General features: G+C 35.7%; 1 protein-coding gene across 1 annotated transcript; it reads right to left on the reverse strand.

The window, feature by feature from the left end:
- Positions 1-13,354: 13,354 nt before the first annotated feature.
- Positions 13,355-14,733, reverse strand: LOC136227403 (uncharacterized). Its single transcript, XM_066016052.1, has 3 exons — positions 14,433-14,733; positions 14,044-14,198; positions 13,355-13,926 (listed from the first exon to the last, which is right to left on the reverse strand). The coding sequence occupies exons 1-3, from the start codon at positions 14,523-14,525 to the stop codon at positions 13,920-13,922; spliced, it is 255 nt and encodes an 84-aa protein (XP_065872124.1). The 5' UTR covers positions 14,526-14,733; the 3' UTR covers positions 13,355-13,919.
- Between the last annotated feature and the right edge of the window lie 10,709 nt (positions 14,734-25,442).

Below are 25,442 nucleotides of genomic sequence, written 5' to 3' on the forward strand. Positions count from 1 at the left end.
GGCCAATCAGAATTGTGTATCTTCTGTCCTCGGTCAGCTCAGCAGACTGTCTCTCCTTTTATGGTAAAGTCAACTGGACAGCATACTGTGTCGTCTGAACTTTGCCAAAATGGCAAATACTTTGTCTGGAAGTTTTTCTTCGCCAGCTGCTGTCTTGTACGCTTTGTCGAGACTACTCAGCAGCTTCATCTTGAAGTTGTTTCCGAAGGTCTTCTAGATCCTTCCTTTTGCTGAGTTGCGTTTTGTTCAAAACGGCAACGTCTTGACATACGCGGGCTGAGTTTTACTGAGTTGTTTGACTTGGGCCTTGGCTTCCGTATTAGGCTTGGGCCTTTTAATTCTTATGTCTTATAACAGTTTTAACTCAACATTGAACAAACACATTAGTATAATAAATCAAAGCATTTAAACTTAGTGTGTTTAGAATATGTATTTTAAATTATACTTAAACAATTTTGTCAAATCAAAATTATGTGGAAAGGTGTTTCAACAACCCCGAGTACCCCTCCATCCTCCTCGTCGTATATATATATATATATATATATATATATATATATATATATATATATATATATATATATATATATATGATATAACATTCGTGACCTTACCGGGCTATAGAGCAGGTTATCAATAACTAATTCCCTTGTAAGGTTGCAAGTATAGTTCCAAGGGGGGGGGGGGGTAGGAACTATTTAAACTTTTTTTGCAATTAGGGCAGACTTCTTTTTCTAAGGAAAAAGGTTTTAACAGCGGCGTTGAGTAAACAGCAAGATACTGGCTTAGTCAACTGGTGACTAGGTCAGTTTCTTAGCTTGAGTCAGGAGATAGCACTTAGAGTCTATTCCTGAGCTCAGACGTTCAACGCGCACAACTCAACTTGACCTCTTTACTTGGTCAGTTTTTAGTTATTTCAAGCAAGCAATATAAATAAGGAGTTAAAGGTAAGAAATACTTCACTCAGCAGATTTATCCAGGTCCGGCTTCTTCTAAGCCTACGTCCTGTCCCCGGAACACGTTCTGAGATTTTGAATCCTCTACTGAGCTCTTTAAAGGTAGAGCCTCAAACCTTTTACAATATCAGCAACTGAGTATGACAAGAGTACCTTCCTCTATACCTCTACTCAATCCTAATCTCTTGCTGAGTACTAAAACCGAGTACTCAGCCTCTCCTTTCTATCTCTAGAAATGATAAGTGTTTTGTCCTATACAAAGATCTGCTAAGACACTTTAGACGATTGAAACAATCACTCTAGACTTTTACACAGATATAAGAATTGTAGTGTAAGATTTTGCTTTGCTTCTTGCTTGCAGAACTTGTGTAGAAATTTGGTCAGCGTAACTGCTTGATCAAGTTCTGTGTTGAGTGAAGCTTCTGATGGCCCTATTTATAGAGACGTCTGGGCATCGGTCATTTCGAATTTCAAAATAACCGTTGGAGGGAAACGGCTATATGTCGTTGTCATCCTGACTTGCTTAGAGCTCTCAGCCAATCAGAATTGTGTATCTTCTGTCCTCGGTCAGCTCAACAAACTGTCTCTCCTTTTATGGTAAAGTCAACTAGACAGCATACTGTGTCGTCTGAACTTTGCCAAAAGGGGAAATACTTTGTCTGGAAGTTTTGCTTCGCCAGCTGCTGTCTTGTACGCTTTGTCGAGACTACTCAGCAGCTTCATCTTGAAGTTGTTTTCGAAGGTCTTCTAGATCCTTCCTTTTGCTGAGTTGCGTTTTGTTCAAAACGGCAACGTCTTGACATACGCGGGCCGAGTTGTACTGAGTTGTTTGACTTGGGCATTGGCTTCCGTATTGGGCTTGTGCCTTTTAATTCTTATGTCTTATAACAGTTTTAACTCAACATTGAACAAACACATTAGTATAATAAATCAAAGCATTTAAACTTAGTGTGTTTAGAATATGTATTTTAAATTATACTTAAACAATTTTGTCAAATCAAAATTATGTGGAAAGGTGTTTCAACAACCCCGAGTACCCCTCCATCCTCCTCGTCGTATATATATATATATATATATATATATATATATATATGATATAACATTCATAATAATAGTTGAACCAAATTTGGCATTAAGAATTAAAAAGTTTCGTGACCTTACCGGGCTATAGAGCAGGTTATCAATAACTAATTCCTCGAGAACATGTGAATTACGAAGAATACATGCAAATCCAGGATAGTGCTCTTCAAAATCAGGATAACCCAAAGTCAGGGATTTGATGTTTAACACCGAAGATAACTGACCTCCCATCTCTATAATTGACAGGATCTACAAAAATGTAGAAAAAGGAAAAAGTCATAATTAAAAATTTATAATAACCCAATTAAATTTAAAAGAACAAAGAATGTATACTTTATACTTAAAAGTTACCTTGATAAACGTAGAACCAATACGTAGATGCTTAACATGCTTAAGCTGCTGCAGAATGTCCTTAATTAAACTTTGTTCAATTTCTCGAATTTCATCATCAAGACCCATAATATGGTAAAAGTCCATAGTAGCACAAATTAAAGATGTCAAATTCAGTAGTTTAGCCGTTTTAATATTTAATCTACCTAAAATCTTCAATTCCTCAAGCTTCGGACATAAAATTTCAATAATACGTTTTTAATATCACCATTGATGTAATGAGTATCTCTTAAAACCAATCTTTTCAGAGATTTGGAAGCAATAACAAGCTTTTGGAAATCACCACAGTCCCTTAATTCAAATGATTCAAGTAATAAACTGTGTGATAGAACATTTTCAATCGCTTGAGCAAACTCCGGATCATCCATAATCAGATCTCTTAGAGATAATTCTTCAAGGTTTGGACATGAAATTTCAATAGCCGAAATTTTATGTCGTAGACCGATTGGGTAATGTACAACAAATCTTTTCAAAGATTTAGAAGTAATGACAAGCTTATCAAATGACCAACAAACGCATAATTCTAACGATTTAAGTGACGGACTGCCCGATAGAACATGTTCCATGGCTTCATCGGTCAAGTCACAATCTTGCATATACAGTTTTGTTAAACATCCCCAATTTACCTTTCCATTAGGCCTAAAAATAGCACCATCTATATCTAAGTTAACTAGTGAAGAATTGTTGAAAAAGATTTCCGGCAACATGTATTTAAGAAACCATGAACGCAAATATAACTCCCCCGCCTTTTTCCTTGTAGCAAAAAAAATCTTTGAAATAAACAGAGGATCATTTTCGTCGGTACACCGAAATTGAAGGTGAAATTTATTGAGCTTGGAGGAGTTATGAAGAATTAGAGCATTATCAATGTGTTGAGAGGAAATATCATGGCAATCGAATATAAGAGCAGGGACATGAATCCATTGTTTGTGCCATTGTTTCGATAAAACGCTAGTCTGAATTGCTTCTTTGGTTGATGGAAGAAACGAGAGAATATGGTAAATGATGTCATTTGGTAGAGCACTGATTCGATCTACTTTGTCCTCAATCTCCACACATTTGCTTTCCATTTTCTCAATTACTTCTTTTTTTTTATCCAAAACTTGGGAATATTTTCTCAATTACTTCTAATCTTTGTTAGCGAGTTTGGAAGTCAATGGAGATTAGAGTTAAAGGAGGTAATGAAAAGCGAATGAATTTGATGGAAATGAAAGTTAAAAATTAACTTTGTTTAGAATCTTATAGAATATAAATTAGGTTAAATATTTAACTTTGTTTAGGAGTTTAAATATGGAGTAAATGAAAGTTAAATTCTACGTTACTTTCATTAACCCTCAATTTGGAGGTTAAAGTTTTGAGGTTAAAGGAAATAAACGTTTAACTTCCATTAACCTTCATTTATTCTAAAAAAACAACTCTCAAATAAGATTAATTTACTAATTAACCTTCCATTACTCTCATTTACTTTTTATTAACCGCTACCAACCAACCACTTAATGCTATTGTGGAAAGAAAGTTGGAATACTTAATTGGCAATATTATTATCCTCTCGGTCTTGTTTTATTAAGTAATCGTCCATTTTTTTTATACTTGAACACCCATAAATGCTGTTAATACTTATTAATGCCACTTAGGCCGCATAATTAACAACCATAAATAATGGGTAAATTATACAATTTTACCCATTTTAATATTATGGTTACTGAACTTTAAGTCTCAAAGGTATAGCTACTTAATATTACACTTTTTAATACCGTTTGTCATTCAATTTTAACTAACTCCTCATAATGACCATTGAGGAACTCAAAATAAAAATATTGAAGAATTAAAGTTGTTCAAAACCACATTTACCATGAAACCACATTTTTCACATTCCAAAATTACATTTTTTTGGAGCTCTCATCCTTTAAAAGTTCATTCTCTCTCATAACCAAACAATACCAAATCATCTAAAACGAAAAAAAAATTCAAGAATTAAAGTTCCTTATAATATCTTTGACTCTTTAAATCTTTTATTTTGAGACTGTCAACAGTCGTTTTGATGCGTTGAGTAGCAACTAGTGATAGAAAGTGCAAAATACAGTGGTCATACTGTTAAGAATTGAAGTTCAATGACGATAAATTTTAAAATGGGTAAAATTTAGTGTTCATGGGTATAATTTACCCTACTTAATTACCATTAGTTATACTATAACGTTAAAAAGTAATTAAATTCAAGTTTAAAAGTAGTTAAATTACTTTATTTAATGTGATTTTGTATTTTTAATGAAACTTAGCTCATACTAAAAAATTTCTCAAAAAAAAAAAAAAACCCATACTTAAAAAAAAAACTCACTTTTGAAAATATATAACTATCAGTAATGTTTCAATAACTTTTCCATCGTATAACGTCTAATATTTGTGGTAAAGGCTATGCTTACTTTGTTTTTAATAAAGTAAGCCTTACTCTGTTTGTTTTCACCATTGGATGAATTTTATACTCCATCATCCAATGGTGAAAATAACCAAGTAAGGTTTACTTTTCAAAAACAAAGTAACCATAGAAGACACCAATATTTGTACTATTTGACAAAGGCTTAATATAACAAAAGCCCATTGAACTTGTTCAGAAAGTTTAATTGCCCCTTGAACTTACATGGTGTCTCATTAGTCCCCTCAACTTGCTTAAAATAATCTATTGGCCAACTGAATTTGTTTAAAGTGGCCTATTGACACTTTGAACTTGCTTACAGTGAATCATTTGTCATCTAAACTTATTTAAAGTGATATAAATTGCAATTTGATTAAATCTGTAAAAAAAATCAAAACTTAAAAAACAAAGACATAATTCATGATTTTAAGTCTTTAAAACAAATGAACTTTCTGTTTTATACATTTTCATAGCTTTTTTTTTTTATAGATTTAGGGACTTAATTACGATATTTTAAGAAAGTTAGGGAGCTAATAAGACAACATGCAAGTTCAGGGAGGCAATCAACCATTTTGGACAAGTTCAGAGGACAACTATTGTATTAAGCCTTTGCTATGATAAATGATGTTTCAAATTGCTTTAATTTTTATTAAATTAATAATGGTTATGAGAATTAAGATAGGGCAAATAAACGATTTAAAAATTATTATATTTGGTAACGTTGCAAGCTTTAATTTTCCTTATATTTTATAGGATCAATTATATATAGATGTCTTGTGGTTTCACGGATTTCTAAATGGATACATGTGATACTTTTTTATTTACAAACGCAACCATGTGGTTTCACCGATTGATTTTGGAATTTTTACAATTCTCAAAAGGCTGGAATCCAATTCCAGAAGAAGAAGTGTCGAAAATTTAACTTTTCCTTTTAACAGAGTTAAGACAATTGCCTTGATTTTGGTAACGTCGCAAATCACAAAGTTGCATTTATATTAAAAGAAATTATAACAAGTACCCATCTGTAAATCGGCGAAACAACAAGACATCTATATATGTAGTTTAACCCTATTTTATAATGTTTGGAACCATTAATTCTCCTTATATTTTGTAACATCATAACCAAGCTAAGTGATGTCTTGTGATGTCACACGTGTGACGTCATCACATTCTCATTGCGGCCCAAGCCAATCGTAATAAGGGCCCACATAACACCAAGATGGCCCTTGACCCATTTCAATAGCACATAGATAACCACCATGGCCCAAGCCTAACGAATGGTAACCCATCGCGACCTACGAGGTTCTAACCTCGAAACTTCAAGGGATCTTCTAGAAACTTACAAGACAAAGGATTCCTCCCAAGATTCGGACTCTTTAAGGGATCAGGAATCCTAGCTTCGTAAGGATTCCCATCAAGGTGACAACCGTAAACCTAATTGAACACTATAAATAAATATGTAAAGACATAAGGTTTGATACGTGGACTATTATCCCTAAACTAGTTTGTACCTTTCCATTCTTCCCTAAACCAGAAACTAACTTAGATATCGGAGCGGATTTGCCGGACTTCGGCCCGTTTGACCTGCACACTATTTTGTAGGCTCAACACGACGTCGGATCAACAAAGATCTTCGAGGGCCTCAACATTAGGGAACTGAAGCAGAATAAGAGCATGGCCCCCCTTGTGGGGATTAATGGCCACACGGTTCCCTTACTTGGAATCATCAGCCTAGAGGTGGAAGTTGTAGATTCAGGGCCTAAGTGGCTAAGTAAGAAGAGTTCTTAGTAGTCGACACCATGTTTCGTACAATGCCATTGTTGGGAAGCCACTCTTATCAAGCTCCGCAGGAGCCTTATCTATTAGACACCCGACTTGGCAAATTCTCATGGACGAAGGAATGGCTATCATCCAAGGGAACCAATTGGTAGCACATCATACGTATATTGCCTCCTTGAGGGAACAAGGGGAGCCTATTGGATCATTAGAGACAGTCTGGTTAGCAGAGGGTAAGCCCATGCAGGTGGCTGAGGGATTAGCAGATCCAATTAAGGAAGACATTCTATGATGATCATTGATCAGAGCTCTTCCCTGTGAGGCGTGGTTGGGTTCGGCCGAGGACACTCCGATGCTTAAGTTAGTAATGGCTTAAGAATAAACAATAAGCACATAGTCGGGAATCAGAAAGTGTACCTTAAATACCTCATAGTGAGGGTATTTATACTAGATTCCACAACCATCGAAGTAGACCTTCATTTAATGCCCTTCAATGTATTTAATGATACATTCTTTATTTCAGGCCGTTAGTGCCTTTAATGCCCATTTCGAAGCGGCCTCTCTCCAATTTTCCTATGTGGGATGTGGGAAGAAAGCCTATATTTTTATTCCATCCAAGCACAACTGTACACTTCAACTTTCGTGTCGTGTCATAAGACCCTAAACACTAACACTAAAAAAACATGTCGTGTTTGTGTCGTGTCATCGGGTCGTGTGTCACTTTGCCGGGTCTAATTTTAACCTTGTGTATATAAGCCTCAAAAGTGATGAAAATTAACATGTAAACTGTTATTTTCCCTAAAATTTCCAACAACTACAATGGCAAACAAAACCAATCTTTTCAAAGATATGGAATCTTTCCAATAATTCAATGACGAGACGATTGAATGAACAACACCTTAATTCCAATTATTCAAGCAATAGAGTGCAAGATAAAACATTTTTAATCGCAAGGGACCGAAAAATACAAATTAATTTTAATCAGACCCAACGGTGTGACGGATCTTATGTATCCTCTCAATCCCCAAGTTAATTTGAACATAATAGCTCCACCATTGCATGTTTTGAACGTTTTGGGAAGTTTAATAATTGTTGAGAAACTTCAATCATAAAATCATTTCTAACGTCTTTTAATATTACAACCAACTTTTCCAGTACTATTGCATTTTTGAGAAGGAACTCAACAAAGTTGAGAACAAGGTTCCAATTATCATCACTCTCCGAGAGACCGTTGATCTCAATAATCTTTAGATGTGAAGTCAAGCAATTAAAACTTGTTCTGTTTGAATCCCAGTAGTTCTCATTAGAAACAATATTCAAGTCTCGAAGATCTGTAGTCATTTGAGACTGAAGACAAAGTTATTATTAGTCCCAAGAATTAAACACTACATGGAAATTTATAAGAATAATTTCCTATAAAGCATCGATACTTCTAAGAGGTTGACATATTCATATGATACAAATACGTTGGGGATACATCGAGATATATACCGGATATGGCAAAACAAGTATCCCTCTTTTTCTTTTTTCTTTTTTTCTTTTAATTATAGGGATACTATGGTGTGGATATGCATGGATACGCGGAGATACTTTCCAAATACGTTTCAGAGTAAATTTGGTAAAGTTTAGGGTTTTTTTAAATAACTTTTCAAAAATAGGGCTTTATATAAAAAAAATTAATATATTGAAAGATGTTGAATTCTGAAATAATTCACTCCTATATTCCTTGAGAGAGAGTTGTCAAAATATATACATACAAAAACCATTAAAATAAACCTAGCCTAACTCTACCTCTATACATAGTTCCGAACTAGGTAAAAAAACTCGGTGTAATATAAACTAGGAATAACACCATTATCATATATAAATCTCTAATGTAAATAATTAATCAAACTAGTCCGAACTCACACTTTAATTTGCAAAAAAAAAAAAACTAAATGCTAATCATTGCTAAATGTTTATAGAAAAATCATGAAAATGTCTTAAAATAGTTTAGTTTAAATAGTTCGAACTATTGAATGTTATTTTTTATGAATTAATGCATATATATATATATGACTTATTTCCATCGTACATGTGTCTCATATTTTTTTAAATGTCATTTGATGTATCAGTATGTGTATTCCTATCGCTGCTTCATAGACAATTTCTGATGTGGCATGATTCAAATTATTAATTCATTAAATTTCAAACCCAAAAAGTTTTAGTAATATTACATTTTTATTGCACTAATTCTTTTATTCACAAAATGGAAATGATAAATTCATGATGTTATAGCCAATGTTATCATAATCAAATCAGACCGGACATCAAACCAAATATATAGCTGATTATAGTTAATTGTGTAACTTAAGTAGAAAGTTAAGAAAAGTTTCAATATCAACTTAATATAAACTCAGCCCTTCAACTTGTATTAATGACTCTTTATACTTTCAACCCTCAACTTCCATAGCTAACCCTTATTTCCATATGCAAACCGGATATTAGTCTTATTTGGTAAAGAGTTTTTAAGAGTAAAATTAGAAGTTTTGACTAGTCAAACCTCTAACAATTGTGGTTGGTGAAGAGAGCTTTGAAAGAGTTGGATCCAAAAAGTGAATTTGAAAAAACTCATGTTTTACCATGTCCTTATTTGTCATTTTATACAAAGAGTTATTAGCAATCAGCTAAGTTTTACCAAACAAGTTCATACAATCCGCTAACCAAAAAGGTAATCAGCTAACAGCTAATGTAATCAGTCATCAGCTAACAACTAATTGCCAAACAGGGACATTGTCCATTTATTTTCGTAAAAGCTACAAATTGTAGCTTTTACTAAAAACAGCTTTTCTAGTTTTTCAACTTTTAAAAAAGGCAGTTTTGAATTTAGTAAAAACTGTTTTTAGTTTGAAAAATTGGAAAAGCTGCTTTTAGGATATGGACAAACAATGTTAAACACGTTCTAAATAAGTTGAGGTGGCAGAAAGTTAGTTTTAAGTACAAGTTGGACGATTGAGTTGCCTATATGTACTAAGTCGAGTTGTACATAATCCACATCAACAGTAACAAACACCTTAAATGTTTAGTTAAATTTAAATTAATGAGTGGTTCTGAATATATACTTTACCTTGTAAATCGGTAACTTTATAACTAATATCTCAAGTAGATACAAACTGTGTAGTGCACATGTGATTCCATCATAATGCTTTTCAAAATTAGGATTATCGAGAGTTAAGGATTTGTTGTTGAACAATAGAGAAGATAGCCTAGCTCCAAACTTCTTATCTGATAGTGTCTGGAAACATAATTTGAAAATGGAAATATTAATGGTTTTACTAATTTATTTAATTTCAAAATTATAATGTTTAGCTTATTCCTTACCTCGATAAACCGACTCCCGAATTTCAGCTCCTTGACATGATGAAGTTGTTGTATGATCTCCACTTCGTAATTCTCAACATCAAGAGTAGTACAATTTAAAGACGGCCAATTCATTAATTTATTAGGTGGGGTCCAAGTAAGAAAATGACCTAAAAGCTTCAATTCCTTAAGATTTGGACAAGAAATTTCAAGAAGACAAATCCAAACATCTTTCAACATTAATTTTTTTAAAGACGTGGAAACAATAACCTTGGATTCACATGGATTATTGTAAGATAATTGCAACGATTCAAGTGACGGACTCTCATATAGAATATTCTCAATTGCTCTATGAGGCAAGGTACAATATTCTATATTCAATGCCTTGAGATGTCTCCAGCTTAGCGTTCCATTAGGCATAGAATCAAAATTACAATAATATGTCTGGAGTTTAACTAAGGAAGCATGTTTGAAAATGAATTCAGGCAACTTGCATTGTTTATGATTATAACCCAAACCGAATTGCAAAACTAGCTCTTCCACCTCTTTACTGATTGCAAAATGGATTTTTGCAATCCAGTAATTAGGATCCCCAACACCGTTCTTACAATCTGATTGTATGTGGAATTTCTGGATCTTGGAGGAGTCGTAGAGAAGTAGGGCGTTGTCAATGAATGTAGAGAACTTTTCAACAGACATACCCGAGGAATAAAAATTTAGAACTGGAACACGAGTCCATTGATTATGGAAACTCTTTGATAAAATGGTAGTTTGAATTGCTTCATTTGTTGATGGCAAAAAGAAGATGATATGTTGAATGAGGGTGTCTGGCAAAGCACTAATGCGATCTTCTTTTTCCTGCAACTTCAAAATTTTGTTTTTCTTGGTCATTATTCAAGATAAAAACTTGATTGAAGGAAAAAAGAAATTTGTAGTGGGACGAATTGAATGAAATAGCAAAGAGAAGAGAAAAATAAGGCAGAGAATGGGAACATAAAAATAACAAACTCTGCTTCTATACTTTCCTAATTATCCTTTTATCCTACATACTATTTTTTTTTTATAGAATCCTACGTACAGGTACTACTTAGTTTGAAGTTCCGTGGAAACATTCTAAACAAAAATTATCAATTGAGTACATATTATAAACAAAAATTATTAATTGAGGCCTCATCGAAAATCATTCGGTTGAACAGTTTCAGACTCTCTTCCCCAAACTCATTACGGAATCTAATATAAATACCCCCACTCTGAGGTATTCAAGGTACACTAACTAATTCCTTACTTTTGTGCTTACAGTTTATTGTCAGAATTATTACTGACTTTAGCATCCCAACCAATCCTCACAAGGAAGTGTTTATTAGAATTGTTTTTGACTTGTCATCCTTATTCAAAAGTTTTTCTAGGGGGTATTTCAACTTCATTATGACAATTAAAGTTCAACTATGCATAAGTTATTGGTTGTTTATGGTACCCAAAATAATCGTAAGGCAACGTAGAGACATGATTTACAACAATGTAGTAACAACCCCCAAAATATCATCAGACAAGTACAAAAACAATTTACATAATGAATCCATAAAATAATCATTTGGGTTGTCCATGTTGAACCTGATAAATATATGATAATTCTAACGGTGCAGAGGAGTCCATATTAATTAGATTCGACATTGACGGTGATATTAAAAGCTCTTATGTGATAGTCAAATAACAGTTAAACTAGTCCGTTCAAATTTTATGTTAAACAAAGGTAAAATTTGCCTTCTATGAAAATATTAGAGAAAAATGTTTACATTATATATGTTAAGAGTAAATTTACACTTCTCGAAGAATGATATGAGCAAATTTGAACTGCTTTCCTTAAAAAAAATTATAAAAATAAGAAATTACATTTTTATTTTAACAATATTTTTTAAAATATAATAATTATAATACAAGAATTAAACAATTTTAATAAAATATTATTAAAATAAAATATTTTAAAAAATATTTAAAATACGAAAATTATATATATTTTTTAAATTACAGAGGAAAGAAAAATAAAAAATATATATAATTTTAGATTTTAAGTTCATGTATTTTTTTAAAGGATTAAATTCATATTTTTTGTTAGTATAAAAAGTAAAGTCCAAATATCGAAATCTGAAATATGTCAAAGTCCAAGTACCATAAATATAATTTACTTTATTATATTCTTTCAATGTCATATAAAATTACTTCATTTTAAGTGACAAATAAGTTATTGTTCACAATAACTATACCACTGGTTTTGTACTGTATACCTAATTAATTTATCAGATACATTATATATAGTATTTCTTAAGATATACATTATAAAAATGCCTTCAACTTTGGTGGTCAATAATAAAATTTACCTCTAACCTTATGAGCGGTACAATTGCATTTCTAATGTTTGCAAGTTAAACCAAATCTATTTCTAACTACAATTGTATTGTGAGAAATCATGAGTATTATTATATTCATTTCATTTCCCCATCACCGATCATCAGTAACAAATTAAAATATATATATATATATATATCTTTGATTTGGTATAGAACACAAGATAAATTTTTAATTTTTTAACCTTTTTTATTTCTTATGAATTTGTACATGGGTCTTTAATCCGCTACTGATAAATGATGATATGACACATAGTAGAAATAACGAGATTCATGTTTGCGTACAGTGTTCCATTGACACAATGAGTAAAAATTAACCCAACTTTTAACGAGGTAAAATTGGTCCAATTTGCAAAACATTAGGGGTGTAAAATTCACTCTGGTGAAGTGTGAAATCATGCCTCACTTTCATCATTAAGTATTGCAACTTCTAACTCTTTTACAACATTTGGCAGCCGGGTGAAATATGCAATGTCAACTCTCTCTTGAGTCTAAGTGTGAGTCTGAGTCTCAGTCTGAGTCTGATTGGCCAAATTCTCTCCAGGGTTAGACTTTGGTGCCAAGTAATTAGTCTTTGGATCATAATTAGCATCTAAAGAGCTACTAGATGTGATCAATTGGGAGATTAGTATACCACTAATTTCGATTTTATGGTTTAATGTAAAATTGGATTATAATTCTATAAAGAAAGTATTGTCTATCTTTCATCTAACCTAAGTCCGATCACATATAAACTTATCAATTTTAGCTTCTAACATCCTTATTTGATAATTTAACATCAACATGCTAAATGCATATTAGATTGAATTTTAACAAATCAATAAGTATAGTATGGTACATATCATATCATCAATAAAAACTTTCTTTTAATTACACATGTTAATTTTTGTACTGCAGTGCCACTAATAATTTCTTGTGGAAATAAGTTGAAATTAACAAACTCATTTACTTAATAGGTTACAAATTTATGTAATTATATATTAATTAAAAAAAAAAGCAGCAGCTCAGAAATGAGCATATTCATAAGAAAAGTCATTAGAATTCTGCATATAGGGCCAATTAAGCCATCTATGAGCCCACAAATAGACTAAACCCAAGCAGTTCCATTGAACATAATATGAACACACTTGTGCACAGAAACATCAGCCCAAGCCATTAATTTACAAAATGGTTATCCAGTCCAATCCGATCCGATCCAATCCAACAAACCATTGGACAGATTGTTGTTGAAAGAACTCCTCTTCTTCCTCCTTCATAACTCACTCCACTCATTGCTTCAGAAAATTCCATAGCTAAAATGAGAATTCATCACTGTATTTGGATCATATTCCCAAGGTCCCTTTTTTGAGACTCTGGAGTAATCATCAGACCCACAACAAGAGGTTGGAGATTGTTGGAATCCTTGTACCATTTCTGTGAATATTGCGTGTAACTCTTCCATGTTATACCTCTTCTTATGTATAACAAATTCAATTAGGATGAGCTTGCCAAAATATACACATTTATTAGGAGAAACATAAAAATAGATGAAAACTATTAACTGTCTCATTTCCTGGGCTATGAGAGACATCATCTCCTGCACAAAATCAGAATATCTCTGAAACAATCAACTCAAGGACAAGTTAATTATGAAAAAGAATAAGAGAATAACACTTACAAAAATGAAGAATGAAATGAAATCTGTGTCACTAACCTCATCTTCTCCTTCTTCATACAATTCCATATCATATAATGCTTTTTCTTTTCATCTGATAGTACTGAATAAGCCTGTTGAATTTGTTGGAATTTTATTTTGACTTCACTCAAAACATGAGAGGGACTTCTAATCCACCTATCAGGATGCCACTGCTGCAATAGATACACTCGAATAACCCCTTCTTTCTCATAATGAGAATGTATATAAGCCTATTCCGGTCTGGTCCGGTATGGAATGAACTTATAATCATGGAATCGACTCGATTATCAGATTATAGATTATAAGTTCATAACTCTAACCCACTCCCATTTTGGGCGGAAATTAGATCATGCAAATTCAAAGTGAAATGAATATCATCCAACAAAGTAAGAGTTGAGTTGACATACCATAGTCAGCCTGCGATAAGCTTGTTTGATATCATGAGCAGAAGAATCTGAAGTGACTCCAAGAACACTGTAATAAGAAAGCTCACCAACCATATTTCTCAAAACAAACACTTACAGTGGAGATTGTTGTGTAAGAAAACAGTAGATATATCATGTATATAAGAAAAAGAAGAGCAGAGATATTTTGTTAATAAAACGAATAATTCAATCAAAGGATAGAATATCCGAAAAGAAAGAGATGAGTATCTTGGGTGAACATGTTAGAAAGTTCTCGAACTAGAACAAGAATAGATATTTCCAAGAGAAGAGACTTCCAGAGTTTCTACATGTGGCTGGAAGCCCTACACTGACCATGATGACACATTAGATTCTCCAACTAATTCAATTACTATTACTATTATTTTGATATAGAGAACCCTTTATTTAAACATGGGATAAAGCCTAACTAATGTTAATTAAAAGGAAATTAGTTCAGTAATTTTGTCTCTCAGAGAAAGGTTAATTGGTGAGTCGATGGTGGACTTGTCTAGTCACCCATAATTAGAATCAAAGTTATTATTTTGTCTCTTAGCCGATACCAAATTCCTCTAATCAAAGCTATAATTTTATTTGAATGGAAATGAAATAAAAGTAATATGGATGCTTTTGAATTATAAGAGTGGGAGAAGTAGAAATGCATTTAGTAACAACTAGTTTTGTAATCTAATTGGGAGATTTTTAAATGCATAGGTTTTGACTGTTGATGGAGAGTAATTTATAGAAAGAGTTGTATAAACTTTGAGTAGAAAAAAAGGTAAAGTAAAATTATCCTAAAATTTAGGTTAAGAATTTGATAATTTTCTTTTCATTTAGGTTCTATATATTTCTTTGTTGTATGCTTATCCTAAAATTTTAATTGATAAAAGATTAATTTAGGAAAAGAGTATCATAAACTTTGACTAAAAAAAGCTAAGGTAATTTCTAATAAATAAAATTTTACATGTTCTGCTTAAAATTAGATAGGATCAATTCTTATTTCCATATAATTAATATTTGAACTTTCATTTAAAGTAATGTTTGGTAAATTTTTTTAACTTAAATAGATAAACTTTCCATAGTCAAATAATTTGTAAAAAAATGTAATTAAATTTTGCTTCTTAATTTAGCTTGACTTTTTATTTAGGGTAATATTTTTCATATATGTTAAAAATGTTCTCAATTTAATTTACTTTACATACATGTAGTCAAGGTTGTAAGAGATGTTAGACGCTAATCGGGCGGACAGAACCTTTATTGATTAATCGGAGATTAATCAGAGATTAATTGGATTTGTATTTTCTTGGATGTATTTATTTTTTATTAAATAAATTAATATATGAATTATACTATGTAAAAATAATAATATAAAATAGGCTTAATACGTCACCAGCTCTCTAAACTTGTCCATAATAGTAGATTGGCTTCCTGAACTTTGCAAGTGTCTCACCAGCTCCCTAAACTTGCTTATTTCGTATCACTAGCTCCCTAAACTTGTCCATAAAAATTGATTAGCTCCCTGAACTTTGCAAGTGTTTCACTAGCTCCCTAAACTTGCTTATTCTGTAACAACTATATACAAAAACCATAATATTAACTCGGATTAAGGTGCAAAAATACCCCTAATATTTTGTGTTAGGAGTAGTTTTACTCCTAAACTCCGCCTGTGAGGGTTACTTGGTGGAAGCCCGGACAAAGGAGGAGGATTGCGGTAGGTTTGTGGCGGCCAGTGTAAAACTTAGCCACATCTTATGACATGAACCATACTATGAATACCGTTGGGGCGTTACCTACTCAGCGACGCGCTGCACTTCCTAGACCCGGGTGTAGTGATAAATGTGCAAGGGTTGCTAGGTCGTCGCCCCAAAGGCACGCCACCCCAGGACCCGGGAGTGGTGTCAAATATGCAAGGGTTGCAGGTAAATAAGCTAGTCCACGGTAATGGTAGGGGTAGGGTAGGGGTAGGGGTAAGGGTAGTAGGTTACGCTTTGGGACATGGAACATAGGTTCTTTGACAGGAAGATTAGCTGAAATTGTAGATGTTATGAAGAGGAGAAGAATAAATATAATGTGCCTACAAGCAACCAAGTGGGTTGGAGCCAAGGCTAGAGAGATAGCTCCTTGGGGTTATAAGCTTTGGTACTCAGGAAAGGATAAAGGTAGAAATGGAGTAGGTATTCTTATTGATAGGGAGTATATTGATTATGTAGTAGCGGTGTCTAGGAAGAGCGATAGAATTATGAGTGTCAAGCTAGTGACAGGGGATGAGGTTGTGAATATCATTAGTGCATATGCGCCATAAATAGGATTAGATGTCTCTATAAGATAAGCTTTTTGGGAGGACTTAGAGGAAGTGGTGCAACAGGTTCCTAGGGATGAAAAAATGGTACTGGGGGGTCATCTCAATGGACACGTGGGTTCTAGGCGAGATGGGTTTGCGAGTGTTCATGGAGGGTATGGTTTTGGAGATAAGAATGAAGCAGGAAATGATATTTTGGAATTCGTATCAGCCTATGACTTGAGTATCATGAACACATGGTTTATGAAGAGAACATCCCACTTAGTGACTTATCGGAGTGGTGGTAATGCGAGCCAAATTGACTTCTTCTTAGTAAGGAGTTCTTGGAGAAAGAGTTATATTGATTGTAAGGTGATCCCTGGTGAGAGTACGACAACCCAACATAGAGTAGAGGTGCTTGATTTTTGAAGTAGGAAATGTATAAGAAAACAAACACCACAAGTAGAGACTAAGATTAAGTGGTGGAAATTGCAAGGAGAGAATCAACAAAATTTTGTGGATGAGATGATCAAAAAAGATGTTTGGACTTGTAATATGGATTTAGATATAGATTCGATATGGACTAAGATGGAGCATAGTATAAGGGAAGTAGCGAAGGAAGTTCTAGGGGAATGTAAAGGTAGCATGCCACCGGGTAAGGACACATCTTGGTGGACAGAAGAAGTACGACAAGCAGTAAAGAGTAAGCGAGAATCCTATAAAATATTGGGGAAATGTAGGAGTGACGAGAACTACGAAAAATACAAAGAGGCTAAAAGGGAAGTAAAGAAGGTCATACGAGATGCTAGAGCAAAGGTGAATTGGGATCTGTATAACAGATTGGATACGAAAGAAGGGGAAAGAGACATATATAGAATTGCTCGGATGAGAGATAGGAAGACGCGAGATCTCGGAAAAGTTAAATGTGTGAAGGATGTGGACCAGAAAGTCCTAGTTGGAGATAAGGATATCAAGGAACGATGGAGGTCCTATTTTGATGACTTATTTAATGGAGATTGCAGACAAGATGTTGGAGATATAAGTATCCATCACGATATGATAAATCATGAATGCATGCGGAGAATTCAAAAGGGTGAAGTCAAAATGGCATTAAGTAAGATGAAGTTGAAGAAAGCAGTAGGACCTGATGGCATCCCTATTGAGATTTAGAGATGTTTGGGAGAAAGAGGAATCGAATGGTTGACGACGTTCTTCAACAAAATTTGGAGAAACAATAAGATGCCATCAGAATGGAGGAAAAGTACATTAATCCCTTTGTATAAGAACAAAGGCGATGTCCAAGATTGTGCCAACTATCGGGGAATCAAATTAATGAGTCACACTATGAAACTTTGGGAGCGAGTGATCCAACAAAGGCTAAGGAGGATGGTGAAGATCTCAGAAAACCAGTTTGGCTTTATGCCGGAAAGATCAACTATGGAAGCCATCCATCTAATGAGACAATTAATGGAGCACTATCGAAATAAGAAGAAAGACTTGCATATGGTTTTCATTGACTTAGAGAAAGCATATGATAAGGTACCAAGGGAAGTACTTTGGTGGGCCTTGATAAGGAAAGACATTTCGCGGAAATATATTGACATTATAAAGGACATGTATGAGGGAGCATGCACGAGTGTACGTAATAGTTTTGGGAAGACTGAAGAGTTTCCTATTAGGATTGGAGTGCATCAAGGTTCCGCACTAAGCCCATTTCTTTTTGCAATCGTTATGGATGAACTAACAAGTTCACTTCAAGATGGTATACCATGGTGCATGCTGTTTGCAGATGATATTGTGTTGGTTGATGAGACGTTTGAAGGAGTGAAGAGGAAGTTGGAACTATGGAGACAAACTCTAGAATCTAGAGGCTTTAAGTTGAGCAGAAGTAAGACAAAATATTTGGAGTGTAAGTTTAGCGGCCATAGGAGTAGGGAGGCAGGGACAATCACCCTAGATGGGAGAGTTGTTCAGGCTTCAGATTGCTTCCGGTATTTAGGATCTATTATCCAAATGGATGGAGAAGTAGATGGAGATGTTGCTCATAGGATTAAAGCTGGTTGGTCGAAGTGGAAGAGTGCTATTTCCTTTGTGACCCCGGTATGCCTAATAGATTGAAGGGGAAATTCTACCGGATGGCAATTAGACCACCATTGTTATATGGTACGGAGTGTTGGGCAGTGAAACACTACCACATCCATAAGATGTCGGTGGAGGAGATACGTATGTTGAGATGGATGTGTGGTCATACGAGAAAGGATCGGGTGAGTAATGAAATAATTAGCACAAAAGTGGGGGTCACATCTATTGAGAATAAAATGAGAGAAAACCGACTAAGGTGGTGTTAGCGATATTTTGTGAATATGCTAATTTTCAACCTTGTCACGTGTGGTTAGGGTGCGGGCATGCCAGAGAAGATTACTTCTCAATTAAAATGGTTAAGTTTATGGAAATTACGCGCCAAAACTTGAAATCTAATCGAAGCGATTGGCGAGGGACGCAAGGATTGAAAAAGTCCCTCTTGGGTCTCTAGCGCCGTTATAGAAACTTTGGTAGATAAATTGTTTTATTTAAGCTAATGTGAATAAATTGAAGACGTGAAAAATAAAGAAATTGAAAGATGCGAAATTGACGCAAGATTTGGTGAAAATTGGTATTTTATTGATGAATAAGTGTTTGAAACATGAAATTGGAAATGAATTACAATTGAGAAATTTCTATATTAAACATATAGGTAATCAATTGAATTGGAACAAACAAATCAATACAAAGAATTGAAATGCGATAAAATAAATTGAAATTCAACAACAAACTCGGAGCCACAATAGCTATCTCAGATTGAAGTTGAATTTTGGTGTAGGTGCCAGGTCCTCGGAGAGCTGCAACCGGTCGGGCCCGTACGGTATGTGCTTTGTGCAATGACTAAACGTTGGTAGGCAAATGGGGCAGATTTAACCCTCAATTTCGGGAGGCTCGTTTGGATGCTTAAGAACACGGAATTGGACGAGTAAATAGGCTAAATTTAACTTCGGGAAGTCAGGACAACTTTCTATAAGGGATCGAAGGCTAAAACGGATTCTAAATGGACGGAATCTGGCTTTGAAAACAACTAGTCGAATCTGGGAAATTCTGGGCAGAATAGCTAAAAGAATTTGGGGTACAAAGATCAGCTTGTAAACGAAGTTTCTGGACACGGAATTGAGTGAATCAAAAGGCTAGATCGAAATTCAGGACGTTAGGAACAACTTTGTCGAAGGGATCGAAGGCAAACAATAACGTTAAATGGACAGAATTGGGCTTTGGAAAAGGATGGACGAACCTGGAAAATTATTTTAGAAAGGAAATTCTAATTGAAAACTTGAGCAGAGTAACGACTTAGAAACACTAATTTGAGTCGAGAAAGTTGAAAAGAGGCTTTTGGAACTTGAATTGAAGCTAAAGGAAGCTAAAGGAGGGACTGAAGCTACGAAAAATGATGAACGAAAGGAAGAACTTGAAGAACTAAGAACGAAAGAACTTAAGAACTAAAGAACAAAACTAAGGATTAAGCATTGGAGCTTGAGAGAGGGGTTTTGTTGTGTGTTGAGTGTGATTTTTAATGAAGGGGAGGGGGTCTATTTATAGTATTTTGGAGTGGTATTTTGGTAATTATTCAGTGGCATTTTGGTAATTATTCACCAACTAACTCTAACCAACTAACTTAACTTCCTCAACTTCCTCCAACTACCACTAACCACCAATGCCACATCATCCCACTACCTCAACTTCCTCAAACTGCTGTTGACTCCTTCCAACTGCTGCCGGAAGAGACGATACGCCCCGTGTATTCTTGGTTACGCCCCGCGTAGTGCAGCTTCTAGAGTTGGCGCGTTTTGTTGATGGTGCATATGTGTGGCGTACTTGGCATTACGTCCCGCGTAAGGAAGTATGTCCTGCGTATGAGAATGGATGCCCCGCGTATTGGAGCTTCTGATCTCGAAACGCCTTGTTGCCAAGTTTTACGCGTGGCGTCCCTGAGGTTACGTCCCGCGTATTGGAGCCTCTGAAGCAGACCTTCTCTGGTTGCTTGATCTATGCCCCGCGTATTGGAAGACACGCCCTGCGTAGTGCCGGACTTTCTCATTGGTTGGCGGTTAGTTTACAAGTGTATTATTTTCTAGACAAAAATAGAAACTATACCCTAAATTAAACATAAGCTTTCTATATACATAAAAATAAAATTTATTTTATTTTGGGCCAACAATTGCCCCCCTCTTTTGTGTATAAATTGACTATAATTGAAAATTTGTACACAAAAGAATGTATTTAGGATTTTTTGAACCATTTATTTATTTTTTTTATACCAATTGCATCAATCTCCTGGAGGCTTCGACTCCGTTTGAGTAGGTTTTGAATGGTTTCTCGTTTTCCCGGACAACTTCCACGTCCTCTCCTTTCCAAAATAGAAGGAGTTGGTGCAAAGATGATGGGATGCATGAGTTGGAGTGAATCCAATCCCTTCCTAAAAGCGCTTGATAGCTTGCAGTTGAATTTACTACGAAGAAAGCAACCATGGTGGTGTGAGAGCCAATGGTGAGATCCAAAGGTAAGACACCGTATGTCTTCGTGATTTCTCCCGTAAAGGCTGAAACTGATGCCTCTGATGAGATTATGTCTTCCTTCGATTTGCCTAGAGCCAAGACCGTCTTCATTGGCATGATGTTAACAGCTGATCCATTGTCGATGAGCACTCTGGATATTGTTTTGGCATCTATATGAGCCTTAACGTATAAAGGTTTATTGTGGCGAGTCATCATTGGAGTGGGCTTGTCAAAGTAAACCCTCCTTATAGCGTCTTCGACGGACGTCTTCGGCGCTAGATCTTCTTGCTCTTTGTGCTCGAGCTTAGGGGCTTCCTTCTTAGTGCCTTCGCCTCTAAAATTTGAAGGTAAGGTCAAAGAGGTGGTTGCACAATCTGTCTGGATGATGAAATCCCCCACACGGATTTGGATGCTCTTTTCTTGGTTTTTGCTTTTTTCTTTTGCGTCACTAGGGCTAATGCTGGATGATTCCCTTTGACTATTTCTTTTGTCTGCCTCTCTTTTTCTTAATTTTATTTTCGCATTTTTTGAGAGATGTCTTGGGAACTTCTTATGGTTGATTATCTGCCATTGGTCGATGGGTGATGTCTTTGGAGGCTTCACAAAACGTGGTCGTTGTTGTTGCGTATCCTTCTTCTTTGGGCCCTTCGAACTCTCCTTCGACTTAGATGTTGATGATATCGCCTTTGGTACCCAAACTCACCGAGTCCTTGGGTTGGAACACTCTTTTCCCTTGCCCCCCCACACTAGTGAAGTGGCATTGATCATGTTGGCCACCGGGAATGGATCATCATCGATCAATATGCTTTCCTTCTTTTTCGGGAATTGGAGTATCCCGCGGTTTATCCTATCCTGCACGGCATTTCTAAAACTAAAACAAGTTTGAGTATTATGGCTCCAGTTGTCGTGATACTTGCAATAGTCTCATCCACGTATTTCTTCTTTAGCTGGAATCACATGTCTAGGTGGTAGTGTGATGAACTTTTCCTTCAACAAATAATCGAAGATTTCTTCCGTCTTTGAGACGTCGAAAGTGTACTGAGTGGTTGGACTCCTTTTGACTACGTCTGGTGTCTTAGGGTTCTTTAACAAACTGGGGCACATCCGAGATCCGGTGTTTGCTAAATCGGCAATAGCTACCTCATGTGTTTGCATATTTTCTTGATAGCTCCCCATAGTGCTCTTTTTTCGCCAATGATCCTCCTTCATCAACTCTTCGTACTCAGATACTTTAGCTACCAACTCATAATAATCATGGAAGTCGATCCCTTGGAATTTCTTTCGGTTTTCGAATTCCAAGCCTCGTTGAGCAATTTTTACAAATTCGACTTCGGGAATGTTGATTCGACATCGATGTCGCATCTTCTTAAATCTATTAATGAAATTTTCGACCGGTTCCCCATGTTGTTGCACTACATGGGAAAGTTCTACCACACATACATCGGGCTCCGTTCGATAGAATTGGTTATGGAAAAGCCTTTCCATTTGTTCCCATCCATGAATGGACCCGGATGGCAAAGTGGTGTACCAAGAGAACGCTGGTCCTGTTAATGATCTTGGGAATAAGCGTAAGCGCAACATGTCGAAGTTCATAGCCATGCTCAAACCACTGCATTGAAAGGTGAAGCGTGCCACATGCTCTATGGTGGATTGCCCTTCCTCTCCTGAAAACAAGGTGAAATCAGGGACTCTAAAGTTGTGAGGTAAGGGATATAGTTGATCGTACTGCCGTGGATACGGTTTTTGGAACTCGGGTCGGTACACCTCCCTTACGGCTGGCCCATAAATCTCTTGGACGATGCTTCTTATGCGTTCGGCCTCTCCCAAGTTGTTGGTGGGCTCCATGCGTGTGTGCATCGTCCGTTGTGGGTGAAAGCTGGTTCCTCTCCCATTGCCCCCCATATTACGAGTATGGTTTTCCTCATAGTATTCGGCATGGTTACTAGGCCCGATATGAGACCTGAACTTTTGTTGAGGTGGTGGGACTTGAACGGGTTCTGGGCTGATCCTATCACCGCGCTCATTAAACCTGAGGTTTTCTTCTCGAATTGGTGGAGGAGTATACCTCTCACCGGTGCCTGAGATCGGCGTTCCTTTTCCGTTGCCTGCCGGTCCTTGAGATGTTGACTTTTGTGAGAACAGCTCGGCACATTTTTTTGGGATTTTGTCGATTTCTCCGGTTAAATCGACAATCCTCTCCTCGAGAGCCGGAACCTTGTTGGAATTGTTTACCGCCTCATTGCTAGTTTTGAACAGGGTCTCATTGATAGCTTGCATTGCGTTGCATATAACCTCATGATTCTCTTTCATGGTTTGTGAAAATCCATGTAGGAATTGGCTGATTTGCTTCTCCATACTGGCTAATAGTGGTGTTATGTCGAATATGGGTGGGCCTTGAGGTGGTTGTTGGTTTGCACTTCCGCTATTGCTCACGGTCTCGGCTACAAAGCCTTCAGGCATGCCGGGCTCATTGTTCTGATCTCGGGTCTGATTCTGACTTTCTTCTGGATTGGATGGAATTGGATCCTTCCCGGTGTTCTTCCTTGGAGTTAATGGTCGAGTTTAAACAAGAAAGGACAAGAAAATAAATGAATACTCATTAATGGAATAATAACATAACATGAAAAACAATTGGTTTGAGAACTGAATAAAAATATATACGCGGTACGAAAAGAAACAGGCTTTTAAAATTTTTGGCTAAGCTAAAACAAAACAAAGGTCCCACTGGGCGTGCCAAAAATTGTTAGCGTTAGCTAATAAATTTTGGTAAAGTGAAGTGGGGCGAGAAAAAAAATAAATGTGAATCGGGCTATAAAGAAAAGTTTTGAAATTTTTGGCAAAGCCTAAATAAAAGTAGTTTGTCCCACTGGGCGTGCCAAAAATTGTTAGCGATAGCTAATAAATTTTGGTAAAGTGGAAGTGGGATAACGAGTGTGAAGAGAAAAAATGTGTGTGATGGGTATTCAATTTTTGGTGAAGCCTAAAGAAAATGTCCCACTTGGCGTGCCAAAAATTGTTAGCGATATTTTGCGAATACGCTAATTTTCAACCTTGTCACGTGTGGTTAGGGTGCGGGTGTGCCAGAGAAGATTGTTGAAACACCTTTCCACAAGATTTTGATTTGACAAAATTATTTAAGTATAATTAAATATTCTATAACACATTAAGTTTAAATGCTTTGATTTATTGTTACTAATGTGTTTGTTCAATGTTGAGTTTATAATTGTTATAAGACACAAAGATCATAAGGCCCAAGCCCTATATGGAAGTCAAAGCCCAAGTCAAACAAGGCCAAGGCCACTCAGCCCGCGTGTTTCAAAACGCCGCCGTTGAGTATTGAAACGCAGCTCAGCAATGAAGGATCGAGAAGATCCACGTAGACAACTTCGGCATGAAGCTGCTGAGCTGTCTCGACAAAACGTACAAGACAGCCGCTGACCACAAAGCAACTTCCAGACCAAGTATTTCCTCTTTTGGTAAAGAACAGAAGACACAGCAAACTGTCTGGGTGACATTACCCGATTTGGAGGAACATACTGCCACACTGACCGAAGAACAGAAGATGCTGGAATCTGATTGGCTAAGAGAACTGCTGTGCAGACTAAGTGAAAGCGACATGAAGCCGTTTCCCTCCAACGGTTATTTCGAAATTCGAAATAACCAGAAGCTCTCACAGCTCTCTATAAATAGAGCATTCAGAATCTTCATTCAACAGAGAACTTTGAGCAAAAGCCGTTACGCTGACCAAACGTGTACAAAAGTTCTCCATCAAAAGCAAAGCAAATTCTTACACTACAAGCTCATTCATTTGTGTAAAAGTCTAGAGTGATTGATCCTCAATCATCTAAGGTGTTCTAGCAATTGTTGTTTAGGACAAATCTTAATCATTTGTAAGAATAGAAAGGAGAGGCTGAGTACTCGGTTTTAAGTACTCAGCGGAGAGATTAGGATTGAGTAGAAGTATAGAGGAAGGTACTCTTGTCATACTCAATTTCTGAATTGTAAAGGGTTTTCGAGTCTCTACCTTTAAAGAGCTCAGTAGTGAATTGGAAATCTCGGAACGTGTTCCAGGGACAGGACGTAGGCTTAGAAGAAGCCGAACCTGGATAACTTCGCTGAGTGAAGTATTTCTAACCC

Source organism: Euphorbia lathyris, chromosome 4 (genome assembly GCF_963576675.1).
Source record: "Euphorbia lathyris chromosome 4, ddEupLath1.1, whole genome shotgun sequence".
Lineage (NCBI taxonomy): Eukaryota > Viridiplantae > Streptophyta > Magnoliopsida > Malpighiales > Euphorbiaceae > Euphorbia > Euphorbia lathyris.

Bases quoted from the DNA above. Each gene is read 5' to 3' on its own strand.
- LOC136227403 (XM_066016052.1), bottom strand. From the start codon at position 14,525: ATGGTTGGTGAGCTTTCTTATTACAGTGTTCTTGGAGTCACTTCAGAT. The intron at 14,199-14,432 runs GTATGTCAACTC...TATCTATTGCAG, and splicing joins CTTATCGCAGGCTGACTATG to CAGTGGCATCCTGATAGGTG.